Genomic DNA, 25,080 nt, shown 5'->3' on the forward strand with positions numbered 1-25,080 from the left:
TTGTGTAGTTTCCCTCTGTAAGGAGAATTCTTTTTTCTCTTTTGTTTTGTTTGGTGTTGGTGGTTTTTTTTGTGAGTGTAAGACTGTATCGCAGCTTTGCTCTTGCCATCTTCATGTTAATGCCCTTTGAATTCTAAAAAAACTGTTTTAAAATCTTTGCTTGTGTGACTTTGACTTTAATGGCACTAAGCCACGGATAATTGGCTCAGTTTCCTAAAATTCCGCAGCCTGTTGTTAAGATAAACATTTCTAGGTTCCCAAGAACACATGTATATGGTAACATACTGATTGTACAGAGCAACTTTTAAATTTTTATTTTCCTATTTTATTCTTGATGTTTACACACAAGCATCAGAAGCAGAAAAATGACTTGACAGGATAATTGTGCCAGTTTTTAAACTACATTGTAGCCTTTTGAGAAGGGCTGTGAAATGGCTTTGTTTTGCTGTAGCCATTAGCCCCTAGGGGAGCTGGAAGGAAGCAGTCCTGCGTTGGAATGGTGTGTGTTGAGATGCACCCTCCTTAGTCAGGGGCACATGTCTCAGTTGCTGGGAAGGGCATGTGACCAAGGCTTTGGTATAAGGCTCTGGATTGTTAGTTGTGTAGGATCTTGTGGTCTTGTTATGTCACTCCTCAACACTGGTACCTAAAGTGGCTTGTGAGGTTCAGCTATCAACAGGTGTTGGAGATCTGGCTTTCTCTGGGCTGAAAAGGGCTGTGATCTGCATTCCCCCCAGCCCAAAGCTTTAGAGAAGAGCTGTAATTATAGACCCAGTGACAAGAGCTGCGTTCAGTTCACTCATGTCCTCTCAAACATAACAGTGTATGGTTGAAAGCATTGCACCCATATGCACCTAATTAGAGATGGTAAAAGAAAATGGATATGGGGCACAGGGATATTAACAGACAGTTAAGAAATTGTGGGATAGGCTTTGAGAAACTCTGTGCACATTCAGGATTGTAAGGCAACCTTGAAGAATGATGGAGGCTCTCACTGGATTGTGCCAGTTGCTCGAGCACGTGGGGAGGCTCGCTGCCAGAGAGTAAGGGCCAGTGATGCTAGTGAGCCAAAGCAGATTGACTTAGCATCTTACTCAGAGCAGGAATTGGTGGTCTGACTGTCCTTAGAGGTAAGCTTCCCAGTAGCTGTCTCTGAATTTGCTTCTAGCAGCAACAGGATATTTAAATTTCTTAATTTCTGAAAAAAATAAAAAGTAGGATGTTCTTACTTAACAGAGAGGGTTTTGATTTGTTTGTTGGTCTTATTTTTTAATCATCTTTTTATATAATTATTCAGCTTTAAACAGTCTGAAAATAAGTGGATCAGGACAGGAGTTATGGTGTGTGGGTTTTGAGATTTTTGAGTTTTGTGCTTGTTTTCTTAGGTTTTTCTTTTTGGGCCATTTGCAAAGAATTTTGTTCCTCTTATCCCTGCTCTCACTGACTGTGTGCAATAAGAAACAGTAAGCAAAAGCAGCAGTCTTGTGCTATATCATATATATAAATGTATTATATATATATAAATATAAATATTTGCATATTTTCAGAAGGTCAGCTATTGCAATTTGAAATAATGACACTTTTTCCCAATCCTGTAAATCAGTATTTTTTAAAATTTAAAGTGTACCAACTCCATAGGTTGGTACACTTAGACTCTTAGAAGTCATTGAGAGAGTGAGAAATGAGAAATTCCTCCTGTAACAGGAGAAGAACAATAGTAATGCAAAACAAGATTAAAATTCACCCCTCTCCCCCAGGTTTTAAACCATTATAAATATTTGGTTTGAGCCAGTCTGTTCTTTGTTTAGAGTTACTTGACTAAAACTCTTGGCCCTAACTTGCTGGCAATTAGGTCTATTGTATTTTTGATTAAACAGTAGTGTAGTGGCGGTGGGAAACCAGCATACTAGCATGGTCTTTTGGCTGTCTTCCCCTACTCTTTAGCGTTGCTCTGAGGGACAAAGTATGGCTGGGCTGGCTCATCAGGGGTTTAGCTTGGAATGGGAACAGATTTTAATTTGAATATCTTTACCTACTGCCTGCTGTCTTAGGCCCAGCCATTTTTCAGAGAGTTCTTGGGGGGGTTTTGTTTTGTTTCCTCTGTACAACTAGCTAGTTCATGTGTACGTAGTGCATTTGTGACGCTCTGCTTCTGGGCAAGTGCTCTCGCTGCTCCGTCCTGTGGCTAGGAAGTGAGCTCAGCACTCAAGAGCAGAGACAGTGATGTTACCTCAGCTGCTGCAGTTTAGAGAGTTTGTGGTAATCAACAGCTCTCCCCAACTAGCAGAAAAGCTGTATCCAAAACTCATTTGAAAGCCTGTGAGGTTTGTGGTGAAGTTAAGAAGTGGGGAGTTCCATTCTCTTGTGGTGTATAAATAAAGAGAACTTTTCATATTTCTGTTATCACTGTTCCCACCCATATTGAGGACCTGGTTTGTTGTTGGTGTAGTCATTTTCCCCATACCTGAACTCTGACAAATCTTTGATACCTGCCTTTTTTCAGTGGTACAAGGAGATATGCTGGTAGACATGGTGTTTGCGTACCAAAACTGATGATCTTCTATTCTAGCTTTTGTGTTCACTGTGTTTGAGGCTGGAGTCCATACACACTAAATATAACAGCAGCCTAATCCAAAATGATTTGGTTTTTGTTTTGTTTTGTTTTAATTCTTAAGATCTTATTATCTTCAGCAAGTATTCGTCCATGCCTTTTTGGACCCATCTCATAGTGATCTACCTCAGTGAACACCTTGCACACGCATGGGTGTGAAAAGAAAATACCATGTTTGTGGTGTTTATATTTTGCATTGCCATGCGTCTGAGCTGTGTTTTCCTCATTAATTCTTTGTTGTTCTGCACATGCAGTACTCATACACTCTACACTAGTGGTAGTGGTTGAACAGCTTTCACTTTCCAAGGCAGGTACACAGCTGAAGATCTCCCAGCCAGGAGCACAAGGTGTTGCAGGAAAGGGGAGGCACCGTTTACGTTTTTACAGTTTTATTTGTTCACTGAGAGAGGGGGATGGTGGGGAGGGCATGGTTTTTGGCCTATATTTAATAAAAGGAGGGGGAGCTGTACAAAGCTCCTGGTGTAATGTGAGCCTTACACAAGGAAGAACTATTTATAGATCCCTGCAATATTTGCCTGAAGGAACTTGAGAGCAGAGCGGGGCAGTGTTACATAAAGCCGGGTGAGAGCACACTTGTGCCCTCACAGCTGCGAAGGTCAAACCCAGGGCTTTTCTTACAGTAGGCTTCCACTCTCCCTTGCCCTGAGGGGAGAAGAGACTGATGGGATCCTTCTGAAGGCCAAATCCTAGTGGTGAGAAACTTTGGTTTGTGGAGAGCAGTGGTGTGGTTTTCTTTAAAGAGGCTTGTTATTTGTGATGTTTTGATTGCATCGTTTTTTCAGAAAACATACTGTCTTGACTGATGACTTAATGGTCAAATAAAGCTAAACAAGGTCACAGCAGCAGCTTTGGGGACTTTGAGAGTGAGATTTCAAGCTGTACATGGTTATATTATGGTTTAAGCAGCTTTTTGGTTATTGCTGATGCTATTCTGCCTTTTGTTCTCTTGTGGTGATTTTTTTATTCTAAATAACATTACCGTGCCACTGGCAGTTAATCAGGTATTGTTCTGATTTTGGATGCCTTCATCAGCTTAGTACTTGTTTGTTAGGAAGCTTTATAAAAGTGATTTTAGAAACTCTTCATATCTTCAGCTTGAAAACATTTTTTATACTTTCAGAGGCAGAAAAGCCTTTCTTAGTGAGGCATATACCTTGAGAAGATCCTTCATGGCATGTGGCATTAACACTGGGTATTGATACTTTCCTGAAAGATTGCATTTGGCTAGGTTGAAGTGTTCCTAACCCCACTATGAAGGAGAAAAAAATCCAAAACCAACTAAAAGCGTGGAATATGATCCAAATGTACTATAAAGCTAGGAAACTTAGGCAAGAAGATTGATTAAAAGAACCTTGAATGGCTTTAAAATTTTGGATAAGGGTGCAGTCTGGAGTTGTCCAAGAAGTTTGTCCCTTTAGTTTTTACTGTAAAATTGTTAGAACTCTTGTAACATGAGTTATGTAAAGTGTTTGAAGGTAAATGAAGTGCTTCTCACATTCTGTCATTGATCTATGATGCTTAGACTCTTTATGTCCCTTGAGTTAGAAGTTTTAACTAAGCAGTCAGCATTCTGAATGTTTAAAAAGCAGCTTCTGAGCAGAAGCTAAGCCCCATGGTTTATAAGAGAGTATATACTAAAGCACATAATTAAAAAAACTCAGTAAATTCTTTGGGATCATATTCAGTCTTTATCTAAAACTTAAACAGTGAATGTTTGTGTGTGTGTGTGTGTATGTGTAAAAGTCAAGACCTTCTGCACATAGTCATTTCTTTGAGGTCTGATAAAGTGTATTTAAATGGAAGAAGACATTTTGACTGGCTTTTGAACCCACCCACTTAGTGAAGAAATTGTTTTTAAATTAAAAAAAAGAGCAAACTTTTACAGATTCAAAATGTGCATTATGAAAGAAATAAGAAGTTGAATACTTAAAGCAATTTTAAGTTGCTTATTTTCCCAAAGTCAATTATTTTCCCAAACAACAAGGGTAGATAAGCATATTGATCTTTTTACAGATGAGACATATGTATAAAGACATACATAGCTTTGATTTGCTTCAGTGTCTACATGGAGTGTTTTGCATCTGAAGAATTTTTTTTTGGTGAGGGGTAGATAAGACCCTTGAGGATTCTTTTTAAACAGCTTAGTAAACTTGCCAGACTTAGTTTAAAACAGAGGTGTTTAGTAGATTTATAACATGATGCACAAAACAAGAAAGGATATTTCTGGTGGGACTCTTTGAAGTATATAAAAGGGTGGAATTTGCACATTCTAAAACCCTCTGATATGTTTAAGCAGCAGTTAGTATTTAATAAATGAGAATTAGTGAATTAGTAAAAGAGAAAACAGGATCGGGGCTCTGAAGCTCCGTGCAGATGTGAAGAGTAGAAAGCTCTCTCAGTCCCTTGATACCTTGTGGTTCCATCTAAATTAGCAAACACTTTGGTCAGTAGGGGTGTGTGACTAGATCAAAACACTGGAGCTTCATAAATCTTCATTACTGATTTGAGGGGGTTACTTTAGATTAGATTTAGCTTGTCACCTTGGGCTGAATGTCCCCACTTCCCTGTGCAGTGTGAAGCTTCTTGAAGGAGAAAATTTAATAGGTACATGTGAAATGACTTGTCAGTGATGTAGCCCACGGGGCTACCTGAAGTTTCATGTCCCTGTGAGACAGCAAGTAGCATTTGAAGTGCATCTTGCAGAAGAGTTTTCATATTCTTACTCAAAAGGGAATTGATTGTTCATATATACCAGAGCTGTTATGCAAAACCAGACAGCTCACAGTAAATGGTTTTGCTTCTGCTCTAGACCAAACAGCATAGTTGAATTACATATGAGAGTATGCATAGCAAAAGGATGACCTGGAAGATTTTAGTCAGATGTTCTGGAAAGATATTTTTTTCCTTCTGTTAAGGAAGTATTTCTTTCATTTGGCAGACATTCACAGTACCCCAGTTGCCATTTTAAACTATTGAATAAAAGTAGTATTTGAATCACAAAATCTGAGCAGGATAATTAAAAATTTTTCAAAGCTTAATAATCACCAAAGGGTGCAGCATGTGGCTCTTGGGTTGCACATTAGTAATTCCAGATGTTTTGTGACTACAGTAAATTGCTGTGGCTGCAGTCCAAGATGGTGGTAAGAATAATGTTGCAAAGTTATCTATAACTTATTCAGCATTGTTGGGCTATAAGTAAGCACATGGCTGAATATCTCTTTATCTTCTGCTTTTGATGGAGGAAGGATTACTTAAAGTAATTTGTGTATTTAGATTCAGAGTTAAGTTCTATTTAGTGCTGAATGCAGAAAAACTTCATCTCAAATGGCAATGAAAAAGCAAATTGTTTACTTTATTTGCTTGTATATAAAATTTGTAGTGTATGAAACTCAATCCTTTCCTGACAAAACAAACTGCAAAGAAAAAAGGAACTAATTTCATGTCCAGAACCCAGAAATGGCTGACTGTTGTGGAGATTTTTTTCCCTCAATCTCAAAACCATCAAATTTTGGCTGTTGTCTGATGTAAATGTGTCTGTTAGCTTTGAGCTGCTTTGCCTAGATAACTGGCGAAGATGGATTTTTGTTTATTTTTTTAAGTGGAACACAGTGCTGACTAATCACATCTCAGTTCTTGACTTGCCTTTTGTAATCTGGGCTTCCACTGGTACACTACAGTCAGTACCCAAATGTACTTTTTCGACGAGTCTCGGTTACGTTGCAGTCATAGTCCAGTCTGTTATGTTGGATGTACTATTAGATTGCAGAGGTGTTGGCTGTATGTAAAATTTAAGGTCTTGATATAGTAATCATGCCAGTACTCTGTTTTCAGCATTTATTGGGTTAGACCAAAATCTGAGCATTCTACAGAGGTGGTGTGCAGGAGCAACACCACTTTGTGCTTGTGTGATCAGTCTAACAAAGTGCAAGGTTGGAATGATTGCCTTTCAACAAACAACTGACAAATAAGGGTTTTTTTTCAGAGTAGAATGACCTTTGTTAAAAAGATACAGATGATAAACTTTAGGAAGTTTTTCTCTTTCAGCAAACAGTTTTACACTGAAGAATTTAGTTCAGACATTCCAAATTAAATATTTCTTTAGTCCCACATCTGTCTATTAGCCTCAAACTGTCATTGTATTTAGACTGGGAGAAATGGTACAATACAGCTTTTACCACACTAAGGCAGAAGCTTAATTATGTCATATTAGGTAGGAGAGGACTTATTTAAATTCTATAGGCTGCTGTTAACATATGCAGTAGGAAGAATGAAGTGGGTTGAATTTTTGTTAATAAAAGTTCTAATCTGATTTACAGACTCTGCACTTGTTTGGATGTCAGATTAAGTATAAAACTACAATAATGATTTATATCTTCATGTGCATGTCAGAAGGAGTAAATACCAAGGAGTTCAATAACAATTTGAACATCTTGTTTATGAATACTGTATGTGCAGGTGACACTGACTAAATAATTATATTAATGTTGTATTTCCTGGGGACAGTAGCTACCTTGTCCATTTCTCTTCATGGCTGTTTTGACAATATGGTAAATAGTGCTCAGTTGCAGTTTGTTTTTATTTTCTGCAGTAAGAAGACCTAAAAGTTTAAGGACAAGTGTGCACTGCCTGGATTAGGTGGTAATATTTGCCTTGCAAGGGAGGCCATGCAAACAGTGGCTCTGTAGGTTTTAGAAGAGTGAACATTTCTCCCCCGTGTTCATGGAGACTGAAGATATTTAATAAGTCTAAAAGGGAGCAGGCACACACATTTGTGCAGGCTTTCTTTTTTCCGTGATGCAAGGTTTTATGATGAAGGCAAATTCCCTTCCTTAAACCTGAACTTTCTTGTGTAGATGCTCCATGTGTTTCTGTAGTAGACCAGACAAACTGACTGTTGTGGCCTTTGTGGGGTTTAGCTTTTGTACCTTCCTTGTGCTTTCAAGCTTATTTTCTTCTAGTTTTCATAAGTTCCAACAGTGAAACAGCTTGTGTGAAGGAAGAGCATTGATGGCTTTTGTTCCTGGATGCATATCTCTATTTACTGTTAACAGAGCCAAGGGTTGGGGTGGAGCTTACTGAAGGGGGGAGAACTGGTTCCATTCACTCAGTGGAGTGAATGTTAAGAGGTGAAACTCATTCAACACAAACTTATAATAGAAATTGTAATGTTATTTTCTGGGCAAAAATATTTTTAGTGAGGACTGTGTGGGAGAGAGTCAGAAATGGTTGTTAGGTATGTCAGATGTTGGATATCATTTGTTCAGAAGATCTTGAGTTCCCAGAACTCACTTGAAGTCTGCACACAAATCACATGTTGGTTATTAGTGTTATTCATTCAGGAGTGGTGTTTTCTCAGTGGCTTCCTGAGGTTGCTAAGGCAGGGCCTGGGAAGGAGCAGAGAGGAGGGCAAAACAAGCTGAAAAGTGTTGTTGGTGTTTTAGTTATTTAATCCTAGTCATGGCCTTGTTCATAACAACAAATTTATCTAACAATTTCCCAAAACAAAGGTAATTCACAGATGTGTGGTAGCAACTAGGACAAAATTGAGCCCATCTAATCAGTTGTCTGTGAATTTCCAATACTTTTTCTTGTTTATAGGTTAAACTGTTTTATCTTCCATGCAGAGGGGAAAATTAAGATTTGCATTTTGATTCCAACTTCTTTTGAGCAACTAATTTCTAATATCAGTAATCTCCCTCTTGTTATTTCTAAAGAAATACTTGAAAGGGGACCATTTAAAAAGTAATGAGTACAAGTAACCCATTATTCTTTTCAGTATGTACTGTGACAGTACAGGAATAATGGATGCTCTGCGGGGGAACCATAACAATTTCTGTTAAAGCACTCAAGTGAAACTTTCTCTTCCTGCAGCTGCCACAGTAGTGTGTCATTTTTGTTAGGGTATGGTATAAATTTATCATTCAATTTAGTATGTTCCTTTAGCTGTTATGGTCCTTACAAAATACATTTTTTGAGTCTCTTGAGTGTGAGAAGTATTTCCAGGTTAAATGATACCATGCAGGAATACAAATGTATGTAATTGAGGGAAACTTAATGAAATGTTATTTTATGTATAAGGATGTTTTTTCCAAGAGTTAATATTGCCCATCTGTTTTCTAGTTATGATGTTCTGATTTCAGTGCAAATGTATCCTTGTTGAGACCCTCTGAAAGGGGGAGAGAATTTTGCTTTTTTGTTCTTAGCCTGTGCTGAAGGGAAAAAATAGGTAGAGAAAAATGATGCTGGTTAGTGTTCCAGTTTTGTTGCAAGACTTTTCTGGAGCTTACTCCCAGATGGTCTAAACACCTGATCTTTGTCTTGATAGTTTTGGGACTGGTATTTGGTTCTTGCAGTGAGTTTCTAGAAATACTGTCATGTTTTGGTGGAACAATAATGTTATTGGCTAGAAATGCCAGAAAAAAAAAAAATGCCCACATACTGAGTGTAACTTTAACAGCAAAATAAGAGTATCTGGACATGTTCCAGAGACTAGAGATAGCCTTTTTCACATAGAATTCTCAAGAAAGCTGTTGTTCTGGTTCTCAGTGAAGCACTGAACATAGCATGTTCTGTTGCTGCACTTGCATATGGACTTGCATCCACACCTGCTGCTTGTAAATCAGTGCAATTGTGTTTTCTTGCTGTCTGTCTTCCTGTTTTTCCCATGTTGTCTGGGTGTTCCTGTGTGGCTTGTTCTTCAGCTGCTGCTTATGCATTGTAGCTATTACATATATAAAGTCTTTCAAGTCCTTTCCCAAAACTGTTTTTCTGCAATCCCACAATAATATTCTCCTTTCCTAGCAGTACAGAGCATTTGCATCTTTCCTTACGCTGCTCATAACCAAAAGCAATACCCTACCACCAGTATTTGCAGTGCCTTTATCTCCTTATGCAAAAGGCTTGGTTAAGTTTTGGGAGAAATGTGCTCTTCTTCATTTCTTCTCTGGTCAGTTCCATCTTGCTGGGGACATAAGTATCCAGCCTTGAGGGGCTTTGTTCCCAGTTTGAGGTTGAGGTGCTAGGGAGCAGCAGTGTGGTCAGTTCTTTAATCTAGGGCACCTTGAGTTTTATTTTCTGTCTTCTCTGTAAAGGGAGCAGAGGTGCCAGCTGCCAGTCTGTTAGCGAGGGGCTGGCCTGTAGAGTGGAGAGGAAAGTCTAGTATATTTTGTGTATTAGTATATTTTGTTGTGCATAGTATGAACTTCTTATCATTGCTGTTTTGTGTGCTGTCAGTTGATTTCAAATTGTGATGTTATTAAAGTGCCAGTAAATCAACCAGGGATGTGAAGCCTGTCTGTATGACCTGGCTCGTATAGATGCTGGGTTACACAGGACTTTAGCCTGGGTGACATGAGAGAAAGTTTGTGAATGAGCCAAGGTGAATGGACTGTGCTTACTGCAAGTTGGGGTAGGCAAAAATGTGGATGTTTAATCAGCTGTTGGCAAAAAACACAGTAGGAGGACTGGCCTTTTGCTACTGTGTAAGGTGCAAAGTGCAGAGATAAGCAGCTGCTCCACGTGTGAAGAGAAATCATCTGTCCTGACATTCACTCTTTGGAATGGCTTGAATTGAACATTTGTTTCTTTTGTGTTCTGCAGACTTCTTGAAGCCAACTCTAGCAAAGAGAAGGAGCTCCATCTGTGCCAGCCAGCCCCAGTCTCCAGTGCTGGTCCCCCTGATGGCACATTGTACAAGCCTGTGAAACCTGCCAAGCTGGACGCCACAGCTTTGCACGACTGCACTTTGGCCGCCACTGTGCCTCCCTCGGAGCTGTCGAACCATGCAGTCCTAGCCTGCGACACCGGCATTCACGAGGAGCACTATGTAAGCGAAGGCGTGGAAGATGATGTGCCAGACTGCAGAGAGTACAGAGATGCCTGCACCATTACAGGTAAGCAGTCAAATCGTTTTACCATGGTGAGCATGTGGAAATGTAGAGTTATGCTTCTGTTCTTAAGTTAGTGGTGGGGTATCTGCTTCATGGATGTTGCTGCCACTGTCCTGCACACTTTTTCGTGTTCAAGAAGTGATTTCACAGGCACCAGGCTTTTCAGTGAAAGCACTTGGTAATGGTTAAGGTCCTTGCAAATAGGCCAGACCAATGACAGCTGTGAAACGCGGTTACTTTATTTATATACTAGGGAAATGGAACGATTTGAAAGTGTGTTTGGAAAATAACCAGAGTTAGGGATGAGGAGAAGGGAACACTGCACCTTAAAGTTTATGGAATGCTTGTCCTAGTGTTCAGCACAATTTATATTTCTATCTTCATATGAGAATTGCTTTGTGGGAGAAATAGGATCTAACATTTTTACTTACATGTTTTTGCTTTTCAAAGCCATTTCATTTATTTACATTTGTTTTGGAACAGTGAAAGTTATGTATATGGGATAGCTTCTTCTGCATGCTTTTATGAAAGGGTTGAATACCTTATTATAGATTCATACAAATAAATGGAATATGTGTTGAAGTATGATATTTTAAATAGAATTAGATTCTTAGTGCTGTGGTCAGCTGATCCAAATTTCTGTGTTTGAATAATCACTGTAACTCAATTTAGTCATGGTTATGGCCATGAAATGACAGCCTGCTTCCATTACAAATGCATGGTTTGTTGGCTGAGCTGTTAGGCTTCTTTTAGTCTAACGTGACCTTGTGAGTTCTAAGTCCTTTTGGGAATGTTTGAGGAGTCAGCTGAGTTTTTGGAAGGGAGAAATGAGACGTCTGAGAGAAACAGCAATAAGACTAAGGCTGTTCTAATTGGCAGCCAGATACTTTTATCCTGAGTTACTTTCAGCCCTTTCTAGAATTGTCTTTGAATCAGAGAACTAGCTAATGGTGACTGTCAGCAGTTGCTTTAGTAGCATACCTTAGCTTAGCTCAGCCCAACAGCTGTGTAGTTACTAAATGCTGCTATTCTGAAATAAAAGAAAATAGAAGGGCAGAGGTGCTCTCAAGTCCACCCTGATTTGCTTGGGAGGGCAAGCAGCAGGATTAACACTGGAGTCACTTAGTCAAGTATGCATCTTATAAAATAAATGTTTTGTTTAAGCAACCATACTTGCCATCCTTCCTTCCTTGTTTTTATGATTTAGAGCTCCTTAACTGATTAGTTCAAAAATGCTCCTATTTTTTGACTTCCATGTAGGTATTTGCTCGTTAGGTAGACTAGAAATTGCACATCACATAAATGCATTCTGGGTAATAGAACTCTGTTTTCCAGGCCCCTTATAGAAGGATCTTGCAATCTGTTCTGCTGGCCGTGTCCTGTTTCCAATTCAGCCCCTCTCCTCCCTCCCCTGTTAATAAGAATTTAACTTTGTTTTTCTGTTTCTGACTACAAGCCAAGACAACCAACTTTTTTCGTGAATCAAGATGCCTTCTTGATTATAGTTTCTTGAAAGGCAAGACAAACTCATTTTTTAACATTTAAAAAGTTTTTATTAAATGGAGGCCAGTGCGTGTTCTTGCTACTTCACATTCCTTCAAGCCTGATATTGTTTCTGAATCTCCTTTTTTGTGCTTAGCTGTCAGCCAAGTGATGTTTACAGATTGGTCCTAAATTGTTTTTTTGAATGGGTTTGCTGTTCTGTGGTGTCAGATTTATACTGTTTGTGACTTGAGGACAACATGATGTGATTTGCAGTAGAAAAGGCAGTGTTTTTGTTGATTGCTTGGTTAGTTGAGGGGTTTTTTGGTGTTTATGGATTTTTGAGTTTCAGCTTTCTGTTGTGCATTTTAAAGGTGTCAGAGGGCATAGACTGGATGTAAGGAATTGGTCTCATGTTCCCTCTGTAAAGTCTTTATCAGTTTTGTGTGCAGGTGTGCAACGTATACCTTTGAAACAACCTGAAAGATAAATACTTGATTGAATTTTCAGGATTGTCAATGACTTCAACATGAAGACTTTGTTTAGTTCTGATTGACAAGCTAGCACTATTTGCATTTTTAAATTTTTTAGTGGGGAAAAAATTGCTTATATCAAGTCTGCATATTCTCTACCTTTTCTTCTGGTGCCAAGCCTTGACTTATCCTGGAGTTCAAATTCAGCAATCAGGGTAATCTATATATATCTTTCTTAGTCTTAAATTAACACCTGCAGCCTATTGTACAAGTTATCTGCAAAAATTCTTGCAAATAAAGGCTTGAGTGCAGTTAAGAAAAGAATGGGAAACTGAGGCAGAGTGTTGTGTGGTGATGCTTTTAGGAATGTAATGAGCTAATAATAAATTATATTTATTTATTATATTAAAATGCAAATTTTGCTATTTAATTTTTCAAGACCATTGATGCTCAAAGAATTTTTTAATGCTGCTTCTTTCTGTTATTGTTTTTGTTTCCCGTTGTGTTTGCAGTAGAGAGGCACTTTGGCATTCTCTGTCAGCAGCACCATCTTTCCTGCCTGGGACCCAAGAGCAGATTCAATGTAGCTGAGAGCATTGCACATTCTGGTTGTTCTAAGCATGTATTCTTGGATACAGGGTTAGCTTAAACATTTCTTGTCCCCAAACCATCTCAGAATTGTTCTTGAGCAGATTTCTGTGGGAGTGCAACTAGAGGTATTTTAGGCAACTGGTCTGGATAGAATCCTTGCTGTGCTTTTGTGTCAGAGGAGATGAGAGTTACTTTTTAGTTAGGTCACACCTCTGACTGGTTCTATTGTGTGGCCTAAAAGCAATTCTGTTGGCATAACAGAGGCAATAAGCACTTTAGGGCTGGACATAGGCGACAAAAACAGTGTGGTGAAAAATTTCCTCCAGCCGGTCTCTGAGAGGGACAGCACTCTAAAAGCTCCTTTCCCACTGAATTTGATATTAAAGCACCATCCGAAGCTCGTGAGTGCTGCAAGTGAAGCTTTATGCAGGTAAATGCATTTGAATCTGTGCTGACTTCAGCACAGAAGGGCAAACGAAGTAGTTGATCTGTTGAAAAAAATCGTTTGTGAATGTTTTAAGAGCTATTATGAAAAAAAGTGCTGGTGGAGCATATACTTTCTAAACACTAAACCTGAAAATTGACTGAGTAGCAGTTGTAATAGATTTTTTGTTTTGTAGTATTTCATTGTAGGTTTTGTTAGCAAGATTTAGGAGAAAAGATCAGTGTAGTCTGACTTCAAGTTTTCTTTTGCTATTGATTGTGGAGCTCCTGCAGGTAAATGGACAGAAGACTCAAGCCCTGAGGTTGGTGGACAGTGGGGCAGCACTGTGTGGAAGTGGCATGGTGCTGCTACATGTAGGAGGCACCTATTGTGTCCTAGTTGTTTTTCTTTCCTTTTAACTTTTCTTTTTCTTGCTGCTCTCATTCATTCAAGAGTGTAGAGGTAGGAATATGGATGTAGCACCATCTAGTGTTCCTTTTGCTTGAACGGGAGTGGAAATGCTTTTCAGGGTCTGTCTTTTCTTTAATTGCAGTGAAGATTTGGATACTTTCAGTCAGATGTTGATGAAAACAGCATCTGGAGTTGGGGGCTTTCTTCTCGAACACCACTACCACAACAACCACCACCCCCATCCCATTTTTTGTAGAGCAGGAAGGGCTGTAATCTTGACATGAAAAAGCAGAGTATCACTACTCTGCTTTTCAAGACCATTGATGCTCAAAGAATTTTTTAATGCTGCTTCTTTCTGTTATTGTTTTTGTTTCCCGTTGTGTTTGCTCAGTAGTCCCAATTTTATGAATTACAAAAGCCTCTTAGTCATCAGAGACTGCCTCTTTCTTATCTGTTACCTGCTGTCAGACAAATTCTGTCCTCCTGGAAATGGGGAGTACAGTGGGAATGGATGTCTGAAATATCATTGGATATTACTCTTGTGATAGCTGTCTGACTGCCAGAATATTTTTGTGAGGCTTTTTGGTTGTGTTTTTTTTTCTTTTTTCTCTTAAAATATGCTTAACACAGTATCCTTAGACATCTTTAGTAAGTTAACTTCATCTGCTTTTGCATGTCTGAATACTTACTATTTGCACTGATTTTGGTATGGTGTACTTAGTAATTCAAAAGCTAACTGCTTAATATGCCATGTAGGTTTCCTTCATCCTTCTCTGAAAAGGGAGAGAATGAATGGACTGTAATTTAAATTGCCCAGCTCCTTCATTAGTTTGCATGATTCATTTGTTCATTGTACTAATTACTCTTACTAAATGCATGTAGGAGTGTGTTTTCTGGCTGTTCAGGACAATTTCCTGAGGGCTGTTGAATTATTGGGAAATGCTCTGTGGTAATAACCTGTTCTGTGTCTTACTTGGTTTGCAATTAACACAAGTAGATTTTTTTGGTTTTTTAATTTCTAAAAACAAAGGGGTCAAACCAGAAAATGTCTTTTTTTTTTCTCAGCAGGAAGGTGTCAGTGAGAAGAGTTGGTATTGTTTGAACTTCCTTGTGGGTTGTGTAATTGCACATTACTGCAGTGACTGCAGTGGAAGGAGTCATATAACATCCAGAGAAGCCAACTTTCTCTCGCTGTGAAGCCTCATTCACAAAATCTCCTGGCAATATTTGGGTGCAGAAAGTTTTCTCTGGGTTTTCATCCTGGATTTATCCTAACTCAGGCTTTAAATATGTTCCTGTATGAAACAGAGACTCTGTTCTCTTCCACCGAATTACCATTCTTTATGGAAACATCAACTAATTTTGCTTGTTCTCTAGCATTTGCTTCTTTTTCTGCTCCTGGTTTGGGGTAGGACTTCCACGTTTTTCTCAGTTTTGTCAGTGTGAGAGAAGAGATGTAAAATATTGCTTGGTAGAGCTGGAACTCAAGCAAAGAGCATAAAAAAATTCTCTGCTGTGTTGGACCAGCCATCTCTGGACTGTGTTTCTGACTCCAGAATACTGGATATGGAGATCACATACCCAGCCACTCTCAGTAGTCTACTCTCAGCCTAAATACCCTCATTGTGCAGAACTGTTTAGTGTTGGAACCCGTCCATAGCTTTTTCTTATCTGGATCTGCAGATTGTTTTACCCTGGAAGTTCATGGTTGCTGCTTCTATGTGCAGTGACACCAATCTTGCAGTTTCTGTCAGTATTTGTCCTAGTTATGCAGGACTTTGGTAAATATCAGTTCTTCTTTACCCTTATGAAGTTATCTTCATGATTTTAAAAAACCTTCATAGCTTTTACACCCCTGCCTTCTCCTCTCTCAGCTCTCTTAGTCTCTCCTTTAAGTAAAGCTATGAGAATGTTGGTCCTTTTCCTCAGCCCATCTACTTTATTGTAAGTTATTGCCACTGTCTCATCCTGTAAGCTTGATCTAGTTTTGGTCTTTTCTCCATCTTTCCAGACACTTCTGTAAGCAGCGATTGCTAAATTCTGAACCATCTTCTTTTCTCTAAAGCATTCCAGAAATGCCAGTCCTGTTAACATGAGATAGCTCCTTTAGCATGACTGGAGCAATTTTATGAGTCTGACTATTTCTGTCTAGCATACTCTGACAAAATGGTTTTATTCTCTGTGCCTGCTGCATCATTGCCTCTAATTTGAATTTTCTGTCTGGCTTTTGGTGTGTTCTCAGTCGACTTCACACAGATTCTCCCCCCCTCACATCCTCCCCACAGTTGCTTTCCAGCTCTTACCCCTTTCAAGTAATCTGGTGTTTTTTTCTGCTTCCTCTCCTGTGTCAGGATGTTACACTACCTCTTAACCTGTATTTTTGGCATATGTCTTTATTTTATCAAGGATTATGTTTTTGTGTTTTGATGACATTTGGTTGGTTGGTTTTCTCTTAAGCAGAATTCTGCTGTGCTCCCTAGCTAGCCCTCTTACTTATTTGTAATAATAATATTACAAACTTTCTAATATGATCCATGTTCTCTAGTGTAAACTGTCAATTCTGAAGTCACTATGAAAGCAACTGTTGGAATTACAAATCCGATGTGACATTTTTAAAGACATTATTCTTAGATTTCCCTTGCTTAGGGAAGCATTTATCATTCCTAAATATGTATTTTATTCAAGGTAGGGGTTCATGAATACAGTAAGTGTTTGTCAGTGTTCTGGGTTTGTTCTTTGGAGAAAGTGCTGAAGGTCAGTGCCTAGTAGATTTTCCAGGGTTTTTTTTTGGTTTTCATTTTTTATTCCTGTTGTGGTGCAATGAATAGTGCAGGAAGACTAAATAGTTACATTTGATTATTGGTGCACTTAAATATGCGAAAATAATTTTCATTCCATAATTTAGTTCCATAATATATGAAGTTCAGCTTTACCTTTCTCCCTCAATGTATGTGTGTGTGTCCATCCTAAAGCAACACATTTTTCACTTAAAGTAAGCATCTGTAAAGAGCAAGCTACATAAGATTTAATTATCATGTTTTGCTTGTGATTCTGTGAAAGTTTTGTTGACAGTCATTGTTTAGTGGCTGGCACATTTTGTTCAGCTGGGCTGAACAACACGGAAAAGCAGGACAATTGCATTTCAGGGTTTTCATCATAGTCAGTGATTTATCAATGGGTTTTTGAGACATTCGCAGTCTCTCTTGGCAGCTGGAAGATCCTAATGGTTAATGAATGTGTTTATTCTTACTGCTGCTGAACAGTGCATTGCCAGCATGCCTTTGGTACATGAATAGCTTTTGTTCTTATTCTAAAAGAATAGCCATGGTGGCAAAATTTCCTTTTATTTTCTGTTTAATGTCAAAGTCATGATTATGGGTGCATTTATCTAGAAAGAGAAACATTTCCATACTTTGATTTAAAGCAAAGTTTATTTAAATTATGGAATAGTGTACTGTAGGGTCCTAATAGTTTAATGAACCAAATCACCAAATCTGTCTCAGGTTTTACATCCAGCAGAAATGTGTATATAGGATGGAACCAAAGCAGGGAGACTTCAACCTAGTAAACAATGGCATTCCTCACACTGGAACTGTACTTTCCAGGGGTTTCATCTTTGTTAGCGTTGACATTCTCAGCTTTATCCTAGTCTTTAGCAGTTGTGTTTGGCCAAGCCAAAAAGAGGTTGCCATGGAGCCTTTTGTTTTCCTGTGGAAGCTGGGATTTTGTGCAGTTTTTTCCATATTCAGAGGCAGAAGAACCACTGCTTAAACAACTTCAGTTAAAGGTGTGGCAGGACTTGCAATTTCAAGTCATGTCATATCATGCCATAGCAGTCAAGTTAGAAAAGCTGCCATGGCTGTTTGAGGAGTCTGAGTTTGAGAGGTGTGAGACAGCTTTCATGTTGAAGGGCTTTTCTTCCGGATGTTTGGCTTTGCAGCTAGCAGTGTCACTTCAGATGTATAAGAATGCTAAGGCTATCTTTCCCTTTGGACAAGTCAGTGAATCAGACTTTTTTTACATATTATTATTATTTCTTTTTCTTTTCCCAAGAAGCTAACCTACTTGCTTTACATTGAAACACATGTCCCGAGTTCAGCAGTATTATTTGAAAGGCTTCAGTACAATTAGCCACATTCTGGGCATCCTAGAACTGACATTTAATAGGACTATGGTAAATTCTGGGGTTTTGCCAATTGCTCTATACATACACATGTGTTTGCTAAATAATGCTCAATAAATACTTGTAATTATAGACCTCAGTCAATACTTAATGACTGTGTCTATGTGGGCCTATAGAACTCAAATTATGGATGACTGCAGGCTATGTTTTCCTCTTCAGCAGCATAGGTAGCAGCCTAATTGTGTGATAGAACTTTCTTCCCTCTGCTTTTCATTTTTATGTGGATTTGTTTGTGGTGATAATGACGAGTTCCTTCCATCAGTGTCTAAATGAACAAAAAACATGGGCAAGATGAAGCTATTGGGCTGTTCCAAGCAGCCAGGAAATCTGCTGGAAAAACATTTAAAGACCATCCTTCTTGCTTCCATCATGGGAATATGGTTAGGCTTGTGGGTCTTCTGAAAAAGCAGAATGCTAATGTAGTCATGGTCTCCTGGCTGCTTGTTGATCTAGGTTAGGTGACTAATCTCAGTGTCACATGGAGCAGAATTAGCAGTCAAAATGTTCTGGTATTTGGCATGGAAGAGCCTCATCCTGATGAACTTCGATTTCTTGTGTTACATGTGGCTGGACTTCAGCCTCCATGCTGTAACTCTTTTCTGCAGAGAACCTTACTTTTACTTAGCTGGCATGGAGCCAGCACTGGAAGTGACCCTTTGCAGGTATTGTGTGCTTTTTTTTTTTTTGGACTTGTTATTTTTTGACTGTCCATTCTCAAAGATTTAAAACAGAGGAACTTAAAAAAAACTCTGAGAGATTTAAGTGTCAAGGGTGAGTGTAATATGTGTGTGGGAAATGGGACAGGACTGAAAACCAAAGAGAGGAGTATGTGGTCCCATGAAGTAACATAGTAGATTCCTTTATTCTGCCAGCTTTCTGTGGAGAGTTTCCTTGTTTCTCTTGTCTCTTTTGTTATTGTGCTTGTATCTACTTCTCTTTTTCCTCAGTTGCCTCAAAGGGTAGTGACAAGTTATAATGTTTTAGTTCTTTTGTGAGAAAGATTTGCCTGAGAATGCTACTAAGGCATATTTTTGTTTGCTTTTGGGTTTGTTTTTTTTTTTCTCTTTTTTGTTTGCTTTGTTTGCGTTTAAGGAGAGGATATTTAGACTGCCCCTTTCTAGCTGTGGGCTGAGCACCAGCTGCTGGAGTTTGATGCGGTGGAGTTTCCTGGGAGATGCTCAGGGTGGGCATGTGATACAACTTGATGACCAAAGCTTGTGTTTTGAAGGTTGCCAAGCAACCCAGCCCTTCTCTAAGGTCCCACCCAGAGTGGAGTTTTGCTGCACACACCACTTCTGTTCAGCAGTTGTTTCCCTTTGCTCAGAGGAGGCACTTCTGGGTAGCACAGCCACTTTGTGCTGTTTGCAAGGTGTTGACTTCCATCAGGACTGCAACTCAGGGGCGCTGTGCTCTGGGAATGATACTATGTCTGGGTAGTTTTCATTTGGCCTTTCTTGTCATGACTTCTGTGGTCTGGAATGCCCCTTCTTGGGGAGAGCCCTGACCCTAGCATGGTTCCTGGCAGGGCAGGGTTTATGAGCGATTGTTTTTTCCACTTATAGCAGTGGGCTGAAAGCAGGAAACTGGCTGGCAAAATGGCCTGTAGGATTTGGGGGTTCGGGTACTAAGGCAGCTCTGCCAGCAGGTGGCAGTTTGTACTGCCAGCAGGTTCTGTGGAGACCCGGGAGGCCTTCTAACCTTGGGAGGGGAGCTCTGCTCACAAGCAAGTCGGAAAAACCATGAAGATCAGGGATGGTTTGAACCACAATGCAGACAGGCAGAAGCTATGTATTTTATGTTATTTGTGAGGACTGTACTGATAAGCTGTTTGCATTGTATTTGTAAAGGTTCCTGCAGATACCAGGCTCTGAGATTTGTATAGTTCATTTTCTGCATGTTTTGTTCATGTTTTGGGGTGTTCTTTGTTGCCACACTCCCCATGCCCTTGTCCCTTCTCATTGTTCTCAGTTCATTCTCTGAATTTATCATTAGTTCTAATGTGAAGTTCATGCTGAAATTGAGTAAGTGTTCCTTCTTTATCAGTCAAACCACATTTTTCTTTCCTACAGGAAGATACATCTGTAGCCATAAACAGACGAAACCCAAAAGCCTGGTAGGGAATAGAGTTTGATAGATGAGATGCTTTTAAGTGACCATGTTAATAGGAATAAGATTTTCAAAGCTGTCTACCTGTGGTTCATGTTGAACTTAGCTGGAGTTGAAGTTAGTTTGACTGAGGCTGAATTGCTTGTTTATGAGATGCTGGCATAGTTCCACCCACCTAAGTAACACTGACAGCTAAGTATGTATGTAACTATGGGAAGTGACCTAATGTATTGCCTGGCTGTGAGAGTGCAGGATGCAAAAAGCAGTGGGTGACCACCCCACACAATGCCTTATGATCTGTGTTGTTATGTGCAGAGGGCGGAAGGCATTCTTTGAGGAGTTGAGCTGTCTCCATACAGTCAGCTCCCATTGTTTTGGACTTCTCACTCCATTTTCTCTATGATCAACTCCTTGCTGACTTTTTAGCAGAGGAAAGATGTAAGTGTGCATCTGAAAACCAAGTGTACTCTTATCCTTGCATGCACTCTTATCCTCACATGCACATGGTTGTCCTCCAAGTTATTTCTTTCTCTGTGTGTGGAAAAAAAAATGAAGAAGAAAAAGTGGAGGAAGGAAGAAGCCATGCTCCCACCCTCACTTCAGTCTTCACAGTGAAGAGTTAGTTTACTATATTTAGAGCATTTTGTGTGGATAGAGATGTGCCTAGAAGAAAGTGAACTGATGAAAAAGTCAAAGGTACCTTGATCAGCAAGCATGATAAAAATTCCTTTAAGGAAATGTAAGCAAGCTGAAATAACCAGTGAAACTTCATTGGCTGCCTTAAGTTGAGAGGCATGAGGAGTAGAGAGGTTTAATATATCCAGACAGGGAGAAACACATCAGCCAGTCAAATGCCAGTGTACGAAAAGATATGAAACAAGCCAGTAGATAATCCATTAATAACTACCCAAGGGATACTGAAGTAGAAAGAAATATGCAGAAGAGAGCTGAGCTGGAGAGTTCTGCCTGTTTTGCGTCTTCTTTATGGAAAGAGAAGATTAGAAACTGTAACAAGAAATTAACCAGGACAAAAGTCTTTGAAAACATTTGTTTTAATCTCTTTTAGAAACCGGAGAGCACAAGGAGGAATGTTGTCAAAAATTACTGGAAAGCAGACTGAGCAGCTTCTTCATTTCCTGAGGAATAGGGCATGGGGAAATACGTATTTGCAACAAAACAAGTGAGGGGTGTTCATGCATTTAAGCTAAGAAGAAACTAAAGCAGTAGAACATGTTACTTTCAAAAATAGTATGAAAGAGTGAAATTTATTAATTTATTAATTTAAAAAAATATTTAATTATTTCTATGAAGTACTGAAAGCTATAAAGTTACAAGAGCTTAAGCAGAACCTGGAGTGATCTATGCTTTACTAAGAATCATGAGTTCATAATAAATTAACTATTTAAGTTGGCTTTGATATGCTTGTAGAAATTTGCTTGCCAAATTTTTTTTCCAGAAAACTGAAAGTTGAAAATTGCTTAGGTTATAAACCCCAGAATCCATAACAGCAACTCAAAAGGATATGGTTCAGCTACATTTTGGTGTATCATTTTTTAATTAATTGTCAGTTCATCATTTTAAGTGTAAGGTGTTACATTTTTCTCAATAAAATGAAGGTACCAACTAGGAGAAGAGGAAGTGCTTTTTTATCAGTTGGATGTCGGTTAACTCAATCATAAATCACAATCACAGATGATGTATTGGGTGTTCTTAACAGAGAAGTTACTTAATTGTTTATCTTTGCAGTTCTAATCAGAAATAATAGAACAACTTCTCTGGAAGCACAATCAGGGTCTTAAAAAAAATATACCTGGTGTTTGAGGATGGGGGATGATGTTAGTGTGCGTATCTTCTCGTAACAAATGTGTGCATCTCAGAAAAGGGAGGGGAGGGAAAGTGAAGGGGGAGAGATTGTGTAACTGTTGCACTGAGAATATTGCCACAATTTAAGTGGTGAAGTAATGTTTAGTTATGAACAAATGTAATTATGTTGTCCTGTTTTTCTAAATAGGCAGTTACATCACAGCCTGTTCGTATTTCCTGCTGGTGTACAGATTTTAAAACTGCGGTAGAAGTTAAAGACAATAGCATCATAATAGCATCATAAAAAAGTTGCCTTTCCAATTACTCATTAATATCTTTTCCAGTTATTAGGCCTTTTGAATTGCTTGGAAACGCTCGGGATTTATTATATGGTAGAGTAAAAAAATTTTCTTGGTTGACTTGTTTTCCACGATAATTCCTATTTCTTTACTGCCTGGCCTTCACATTCTAGTGGATTTCTTTTCCACAATAAAACTCTATGTTTTTTTTTTTTTTTCTGTGTGTGCATGTATGAGGGTTTTTCTTTTCCTCCTCACATTTTATTGGTCGCTTCCTTTGTGTTCATTTTTCACTAGTTTTTGGGATGAAACAAGCCAGTTTACTTATCTGTACAACTGAAACTTTCTCATCTCATCTATAAAGTCTATTTCTTTTGGAATCCTAATAAAAAAGAGAAAGACCCTAAAGGTTTGAATTTTTCAAAATTTTTATTTCTTTGCTCCCAAGACCATAATTTTGGGCTGTGTAGAGGTTCTTGCATTTTTCTGAAGGGAAAAATGAACATTTTGGCCAGAAAAATTCCTCCAAAACAACCCAAATGAAAAAAATTCAACTCCATATTCTTGAGATTGAGAGCAGTTAGGTAATCCAAAGATAGATGTATAAAAGAAAATTATTTTTGTGTTCATGTACCCAGAAAGGTTTTTGAATGTCTAGTGGATGTCAGCAGGTGTTTTGTAGAAGATCAGCTGTCTTTTCTGCAGTCAGATGGTTGCAGGCACTGTGATGATGCTGTCAGCCATTAAAAAGATAGCCAGGGGAAAAGGAAGTTTAGTTAGAGGCTGGCTCTCATCTTTCAAAGCATGGGGAGCAGATCTTGTTTCTCTGTGTAAGCCACATCTGAGACCTCTTAAAATGATGTGTGCAGGCTGATTCTCCCATTGCACAGAGCTCTATAAAAACAGATGTACATGTGGGCATCTAACTGCAGGGAGGCCTGGAAGGTCACATATGTGAGTTAGCAGAAAATTGTGGATGAAGGCAGAGGAGAATAGCTCCTGATAGGTAATAGCAAGCTCCTTGAACCATGAGGTACAATACAACTTTCCCAAGTGGATTATAGTTCTAGTCATCAGTGTTTTGTAAAGTATGTAGGCAGGAGATTGACAGTATGAGTTCATCTTGGTATTCTCTGCTCTGTTGTCTGATGGAATAGTAATGTTCATGCAACTTTTAGTGCTTGGAATGCTTTTGAAAATGTAATTTCTGGCTTAGAAAGGTAAAAAACCAGGTAATTAATGAAGTATAGGGAAGTATGTGTTACTTCCCTATTCTTTCCTTCCTCCCCTTCTTTGACAGAGGTGAGTTCCACTAAGTTACTGTGGAATTGCAGGTCTACCTCAATCTCGAAAGAATAAATTTCTCTTAAAAAAATGCTGCCTTTGTCAGGAAGCAGCAAGAACAGGGCTGCCTTCCAGGCAGCTCACAGAATGGGAAGGGCACAATCCTTGTGGGCACAGCCCAGTCCCTTTGTTCCCAAGTAGAGTAAAGGTGCTGGCAGCAGCAGTTCAAATTGGCTCGCCAGGGGTCGATCATCAGACAAATGCCAGCAATCCAGGAAGCCTGGCCAATGAGTCAGAGTCAGCAGGGACCAGAGCTGGGCACAGGCCTGCTTACAGCACTGCACATGGCAGGACCAGGGCCTGGGGTGGACATGGGGCTCCTGGCAGAATGTGCTGGCTGCGGACTCTGATGAGGTCATGGCAGTGTAAAGGTACATGGGAGCACTCAGGGCCTTGACAGTCTTTGCTGTTTTACTCTGGAGTGAGTCTCAGCAAGAGTTGTAAGAGCTATAACGCTGGTTAAAGAGGGAGCTCTGCTGCATTGCTCTTCCAAAAAAGGCTAGGATAGCTCTTTCTTACTTCGTGTGTGGGGGTAGGGGTTGTGCTGGACGGGGGTGTTTTCGTACTGGTGTGAAAATGGAAAATTCAGATTGATGCACTAAGTATTTACTGAAAACATACCATGGGTTACTTAGTTTCTTAATAAATATTTAGCATGATATTGTATTTAATTATATGTATATGACAATTAAACTTAACTATCCTGACTGTTTTGGGTATTGACACACTCAAAATTCTATAATATAATGTAAATTAGAAGGTACCTCAGGGGGTAATCTGTTCTGACTTCTACTAAAAGCAGGTCTTTCAGAGTATTTACTCATGGCATTGTTTACTTGACTTCTAGACTCCCTGTGATCCTGTTTGACCATCCTCATGGTAAAAAAATTTCTATCTTGAGTTGGGTTTGTTTTTGTGTTAAAACTTCTCAGCTACCTCTTGGCCTAAATTTAAAGCTCTAATTTTATTTGTAACATTTTTGCAGTTGTTGTTGGCTGTCGGTATCCATTTTTAGAACTGTGTGCAAACTTGATATATTTGTGAGCATGGGGGGCCATAGCACAGAATGCAAGTCAAGATAGTGACAAAAGGTGCCCTGAAGTTCCTGTAATCATCTTTACCAGTGTGTCTGAGGTGTGAACTGTGACATGTTTGCTATTGCAGTCCTGGATTTCTGTTTCTTGAGAAAAATCTGCCAGCAGCAAAGGCAAAAAAATACAGTAGTACTAAATTGTAGTCCAAGACCAAGTTAAGGAGGTATGTGAGGCTTTTTGTCACTAAGAGAGCATGCCCTTGTATTACTAGTAAATACAATATTTTGGGATAATTTGTGCCAGGCATATCTTCTAAACTTATTTATGTTGAGCTGTTCTTTACACGCATTAAAATCTTGTTCATATCAAAACAAACTGAAGTCTTTGAAGGCTTGTATGTACAGTGTAC

At 39.1% G+C, this 25,080-nt stretch overlaps 1 protein-coding gene across 1 annotated transcript in view; it reads left to right on the top strand.

The window, feature by feature from the left end:
- TRAK1 (trafficking kinesin protein 1) overlaps nucleotides 1–25,080 on the top strand; it is a 98,786-nt gene that overhangs the window by 11,128 nt on the left and 62,578 nt on the right. The window contains exon 2 of the mRNA XM_014248532.2: nucleotides 10,232–10,524. Within this exon, the coding sequence (XP_014104007.1) occupies nucleotides 10,232–10,524 (293 nt within the window). The remainder of the gene's footprint in view (nucleotides 1–10,231; nucleotides 10,525–25,080) is intronic.

The sequence above is a fragment of the Pseudopodoces humilis genome, chromosome 1 (genome assembly GCF_049639895.1).
Source record: "Pseudopodoces humilis isolate 2021_Gansu_Grassland_sample_001 chromosome 1, ASM4963989v1, whole genome shotgun sequence".
NCBI lineage: Eukaryota > Metazoa > Chordata > Aves > Passeriformes > Paridae > Pseudopodoces > Pseudopodoces humilis.